The 6,000-nt window shown below is 41.5% G+C and overlaps 1 protein-coding gene across 1 annotated transcript in view; it reads right to left on the reverse strand.

Moving 5' to 3' along the window:
• The window catches only part of BDP1 (B double prime 1, subunit of RNA polymerase III transcription initiation factor IIIB), a gene marked incomplete at its 5' end in the record, with an annotated part of 49,016 nt that extends 47,444 nt beyond the window's left edge, over positions 1-1,572 (reverse strand). Inside the window, 2 exon segments of the mRNA XM_009870043.1 lie at positions 265-375; positions 1,015-1,572. Of these exon segments, the coding sequence (XP_009868345.1) occupies positions 265-375; positions 1,015-1,572 (669 nt within the window).
• Between the last annotated feature and the right edge of the window lie 4,428 nt (positions 1,573-6,000).

The following is a 6,000-nucleotide window of genomic DNA, read 5'->3' on the forward strand; positions in this document are numbered from 1 at the left end:
GGTTTTTATTATTCTGCATTTATACAGAGACAAATCAACACTGGGGACAGGTCCATGGTTTTATATTTCAACAAGTACAGTAATTTCCATTCTCATTTTTGTATTAAGGTGAATAGATGTGAAAATCTCTAGAAACTTTTGTTGGCCCTGCAATAAGACTGCAATTGTGATAATACTTCAGATTTAAGAATTCTCCTTTTCACAATTATTAGATTGCTACAAAAAGAAAAACCGTATACCCCAAGAAGAAAGAGCCTTACTTACTTCATAGGATTGTTTTCTGGCAGGTAGTATATCAAGTCTCTCATGGTCATTTTAGAACGATCTGGTGGAGAACGTCCTTCAATTACTGGAGGCCTATGTTTCAACTGTTTCCATGTTAAAAAAAAAGAAGAAAACCACATCTAAATTCACCCTGAAAGTACTTTGCATTTCACAGATTAATATTTTTCTTTGTTTATGAACTACCCCATGTGGGGAGTTTTGTTGTAACCCCTCCCTGCCCAACAACTGAAATAAGTTTATCTTAAAAATGTCCCTTTGTCAGAGAGGACACCACAGACCTTTAAGTGACCTATCCTCTCAAGAGAAATTCAATACTTGGCACAAGTAAAAGTTAAAAACTACTCAAAATAACAGAACTCTGTGAACAACTAAGTTGAAAGGATATAAGCTACTCAAATTCCCAAGTTTCTAACATCACGTCCCCAACTGCAAAACCTCTAAAACTGTAATGTTTACAATAATGTAACAGCAGGTCTCATGTCACAAAGGCTTGTGAGACTAATCAAATCAAACAACTGGAATTTCTCATGAAACATGTACTATGAGGGAACACAGTACTACTGCTGCTTATAAATAGACTAAACCCATACAGAGTTATGAGATACGACATACTAGCAGCAAGGAGCTGATGATCAACAGAAAACACGACTGCAAAGAGATCATGTATGTGAGGTGAACCACACATCTTTGCCCTTCACAGATCAGCACAGTTCAACACAGAAACCTACCATCCGCTCTTTCTTCAGCTCCTCTTTAAGCATTTCTCTTAACTTCCGAGCTTTGAGGATCCTTTCACGGTCAGAACACATTCGTTTCTCTTTTGCAGGGGCAGGTTTTGCAGGCAGCTTTTCCTCCTGAGTTCCTGATCTTTCCTGTGTTGGTCTTTCCTTGAGTGGGGAGGGTACACTCTTGTGCAAGGCGTCATCATTCTTTTGAGCCGTGACACCTACAGTTTGTTCTTTGTTCACTGATTTTTTTAGTGGGGAAAACTGCGGCACTTGTGGCACTGGTGTTTTCTTTTCAGGCAGCATGGGAAACTTTGAAGAGCTTTCAACATTGGTCTTTTCTGATGGAGAGGAATCCTTCTGAAGTGAATTGCAGCCATCAGAAGCCTGTGATGCTCGCCTCTGCAGTTTTGATGTAGAAAGTTGAGCAGATGAAGGGGAAGGTCCAGCTCTAGGTTTTACAAGATTGGGCATGGTGGAGATTCGTTTTCTTCTCTGTATAGGCATCTCTGCAGGCTTACTAGTTTCTCCAGCATCATGTGAGCTACCAGCCTTGTCATCACTGGAAAATTTAAAAGAGTACTTTGAAATACTTTACAGTGATAAATTTACAACTCTTACTTTCAAGAAGCCTTTATGCATCAATCAGTAAAAAAAATAGCTATATATAAGAAGACACACTAGAACAAACCAGTATCTCGCACTTTCTCATAAACTAATCAGCTGTAAGAACTGGGATATTATTTGCTAATATTAATTAATTAATTAATGTTACTGTTACAAGCTAACCTCATATGCTCCTTCTTCCCTCCCTCCTCTTCCCCTCTTTTGGAAAGCTCTCTACTTTCAGCCGAGAATACCAAACTTAACAAAGCTTTATAGAAAATAACCCACTTAACATAGCTATATGCAACAGGTAGTTTGATGATTTTTGTTAGAATCACTCTGAATGTTCCTCTCAAGACTTTTGCAAGTAGATGATATAGAAACTCTGCATGCCAAAAAACCCTTTAACAGTCAAACTGGCTACTGATGTTCTACTGCTGACACTTAACACATCAAAAGAAGCCTTTCAGAGGCAATAACTTTTGGCTTTCCTGGAAAGCTTTCTTATTTAAAGTATTTTTTCTATTCCTTACACAGAAATAATTTTCAAAGCGTAAGCAGAACTGCCAGCGACTACGATTCTCCTAAATCCGCAGCCTCCTCCAGTGTTCAGCTCCTTGGCTGTTGCTCACAGTAACTGCAGCAGAATTATAACTGAGTCACAAGGAGTTCTTCTGATCTTACATTGGAACAATGCCTTGTTTCTCTACATAGGAACAACCACACCCACGATTCACTTAGCCACCTTCAGAAACGGTCAGAAGCAAATGCCTTTGAAGGAATATAAGAGAAGCAGTTCGTACAGTGAAACTTCTCCAAACCCTCTCCAGCTACTGTCTGCAATTCAGGCAAATGTGGGAGATTATGTTTTTGCATGTAACAGCCTCTGCTAAATAGCTGAATCAAACTCTGAGTTCACAGACATATACAGTACTTAAAAAGGAGTTCAGCAGCTTGGCTACACGGCGTCTGACTGTGTGTTTTGAACGAGATCCTTGCACGTGCCATTCAACACCCCCTGCTTTTTGTACACCAAGTGACAGTGGAAAGTACTTTTTCCTTCCTCTTCTCCATACCACCTGCATTTTGTAGAGTTTTTAATCAGTGCCACACCAGATTTCTGAACAGTTAAATACAATTTAGGAGAAAGAGTATTAAAAAAATAATAATCTTATTCTCAGAGAATTTTCACTTCCCTGATAATCAACAAAACCCATTCAGGATTTAGAAGACTGAAGCAAAGTAACTGACACTACAGATATAAGCTTCAGCAGCTACGAAGGACTGCCCTAGGCTGGAAGGATAAATATGCAAGGTATTTTCACATTTGCCTTTACTTTTCTTGGAGGCCACACAAACACACTCTGTTGTATGTCACCAACTACTGCACTCAGGAAATTAAACTGTGTGACTTCCCTCTTGTGCTCTTCCTGAATCTTCAGAGATAGCCAGGCAGTCAATCTTTAAAATGCATCATCCAGAGAGACAGCTCCCCAAGAAGCTAATACAGCAATAAATCCCTAGGCCTGCTCTCTCCTAGAGCAACCAAAAACTTTAAGAAACAGTTTTTCAGAGAGATTTAGGGTGTCCAAACAGGAGTCAGAAGGAAGCAACTCTCACCTGTGTTTTTCCTACTTGCTCCCAGGACAAAAACTCCCAAGAGTCTCCCAGCAGTTTTATGTTGGATAATACCTTCTCCCTCCAGCTGAGCTGTGGAACCCACCACAGCACTCTATGTGTCTCTTCTTAAGTCATCATTTTCCAAACCAGCACTTTCTGAAATAAGCTCTTTCCTAGCCGCATCCCACACATTTCACTGTGTTTGAAAACTGCGGGTTTGTACACTAAATTCACCGTGAACAGCTTTCATAAAAAACAGTCTTAAATTTCTTTTAACTGCTATACTTTTTCTTTAAGATAGCAGGATGTGGTTTTGTGGATTTGTACACCTGAACATTTTTCACATTTATTGCGGAAAAAAATTTATGAGCCTGTTACTTATATGATAAAGGTCTATTCTTCAAGTCACATGAATGGATCCCTTAGAATATTATCCCTTTCAGAATGACATTGGTGTCTAGTTTTGAAACTTAGATTACACTGAAGCACCTATTAAATTAAAAACACAAAAGTCTTTAGTGAATCTGCTGATCTAGCAACAGTACCACGTGTCCTCATTTGAGCTAAAGAGAGTCAATTCAGTTCAGTGATTTTAATTCTCAGCTCAGTTCTCTGCAAGAGGCTGCACTGTCTGAAGATCGCAGCGTGTTTCTGCAGACAGTGCCTGCTACCAGCAGTGATAACACCTGATGTTTGCAGTTACTGCCTGGGACTGGGATGCAGAAAGGCTCGTGCTTATAATTGCTCCTGTAGTGACCAAGGTCACTGCTGGCTCTTGTGTGCCACGCTGGGGGGGACGGGTAGTAAAAAGGGTTTCAAAAAAGTAAAAGGTGGCACCTCCAGTAAGAAACAGACAGGACAGGTGACTAACAAGAGTACTGCATTCCATCTATGTCATATTCAGTATAAAGCTGAGGGATCATGAGGGCTTAGGCCTCTTTTCGCCTCCTTTCTGCAATGGCTGGCATCCAGGGAGGACTCTATCTCATCTTCTGCCTTTGATCTCAGTCCTGAGTTCCCAAATCCAGTTCCTGGGGCTGCCCCGGTGCTCCCTGCTCTGTAGCATCAGTGGGGACTGATATCGGGGGAGGGAGTCTGGTTCAATATGGGACTCGTATATATGTATACAGTTCACTATTTTTATAATGTCATTATTTCTATTATTGTTTCACTAAAGCTGTTTTAATTTTCTTTTCCAATCCACATCTCTCACCTCATTCCCTTTTCCTTCCCATCTGAGGGGGGAAAAGCTGTTGGAGAGCATCTGTCAGCGTTTAGTGGCTGGCCCAGCCCTGACCCTTGACAGTATGTAATTGAAAAATAGCACCTCTGTCTTCATTTAGGAAAAAATCATGCCATAACAAAAGATCCAGCAACTAATCTCTGTAGCACAGATTTTCTGAATAAAATTTGAAAGAAAAATATCCTTGCAGCACAACACAAGTTTATGTATAAATGATATAAGATACAAGTTGAATAAAATGCATCATGTCTTTACTAAAGATATGCCAAGCCAAACAGTCTGATATCTGAATTTCCACTAACAGAAAACAGGAGGCTTTGTATTATGCCATGAAGAAGAACCTTCATCTAAAAGAACAGAAATATTCATGAAAGATGCAAAATCGACTAGTAAAGATAAGTGAGAAGGTTGTTCCAGAGAGAATTATGAAACTGGGGAAATATACTGAAGAACTAGTCAGGACTGCTTTTGGTGGGGATAGAGTTGATTCTCTTCACGGCAGCTGGTACGGGGCTCTGGTTTGGGTTCGCTCTGGAAACAGTGTTGATAACACAGGGATGTTCTTGCTCTGCCTGAGCAGTGCTCACACAGCATCAAGGCTCCTTCTGCTCCTCACTGCACCAGCGAGGGGGCTAGGGATGCATGAAAAATCAGGAGGGGATGCAGCTGACCGCAGCTGACCCAAGGGATATTCCAAACCATACGACATCAGGCTCAGCATATAAAGCTGGGGGAAGAAGAAGGAAGGGGGGATATTTGGGGTGATGGAGTTTGTCTTCCCAAGTCACTATTACATGTGGCACAGCCCTGCTGTCCTATGGATGGCTGTTCACCTGCCTGCCCACGCGAAGTGTAAAAGGAATTTCTTGCTACCCTTTGCTTGCATGCATGGTTTTTGCTTTACTTTTTGAGGTGTCTTTATCTCAATCTAAGAACTTACGCACTTCTGCCCTTCCAGTTCTCTGCCCACCCCAATGCATGGGAGCAAGCAAGCAGCTGTGTGGGGCTATTAATTCGCGGTCGGAGGTCCTGAAGGTGGTCCTAGGATCAACCTTACTGTGCATTGCTAGTGCAATGAAAACCACTTAATTAAATGAGAAAGGAGAAAGACAGACAGTTCTCCCCCACTAATGCATAAAGAAGTGAACATAAAACTGTAAGTGCTGTAAGAATGCAAAATCAAAGTTATCCAGTTATGGAGTACAAAGAATTTTTGCTGTACACAGCAAACTGGAGCTTCGTTCTGCTCCAGTGCCAGAAAAGCTGAGTATGGGACCACACTAGGCCCCTCCTTTGCAGTATTAACTCATGTTTTACTTCAAGCACCTGCAGCACAGCTGGAGTAGAAAAAAGCCCACAAGTTTTCCTTAGGTTGCAAATGTATCAAACACCCAGAAGTCACCGTCCGATTTCCGCACGTACAGCTATTGCCAGGCTCCGACCGGCGGGCAGCGCAGCCCCTCTGCTACAGCTCCTCAAGGAGGAACAACCCCAAACCGAGGCAGGGATCACCGGGATGTG

The sequence above is a fragment of the Apaloderma vittatum genome, unplaced genomic scaffold (genome assembly GCF_000703405.1).
Source record: "Apaloderma vittatum isolate BGI_N311 unplaced genomic scaffold, ASM70340v1 scaffold17465, whole genome shotgun sequence".
Lineage (NCBI taxonomy): Eukaryota > Metazoa > Chordata > Aves > Trogoniformes > Trogonidae > Apaloderma > Apaloderma vittatum.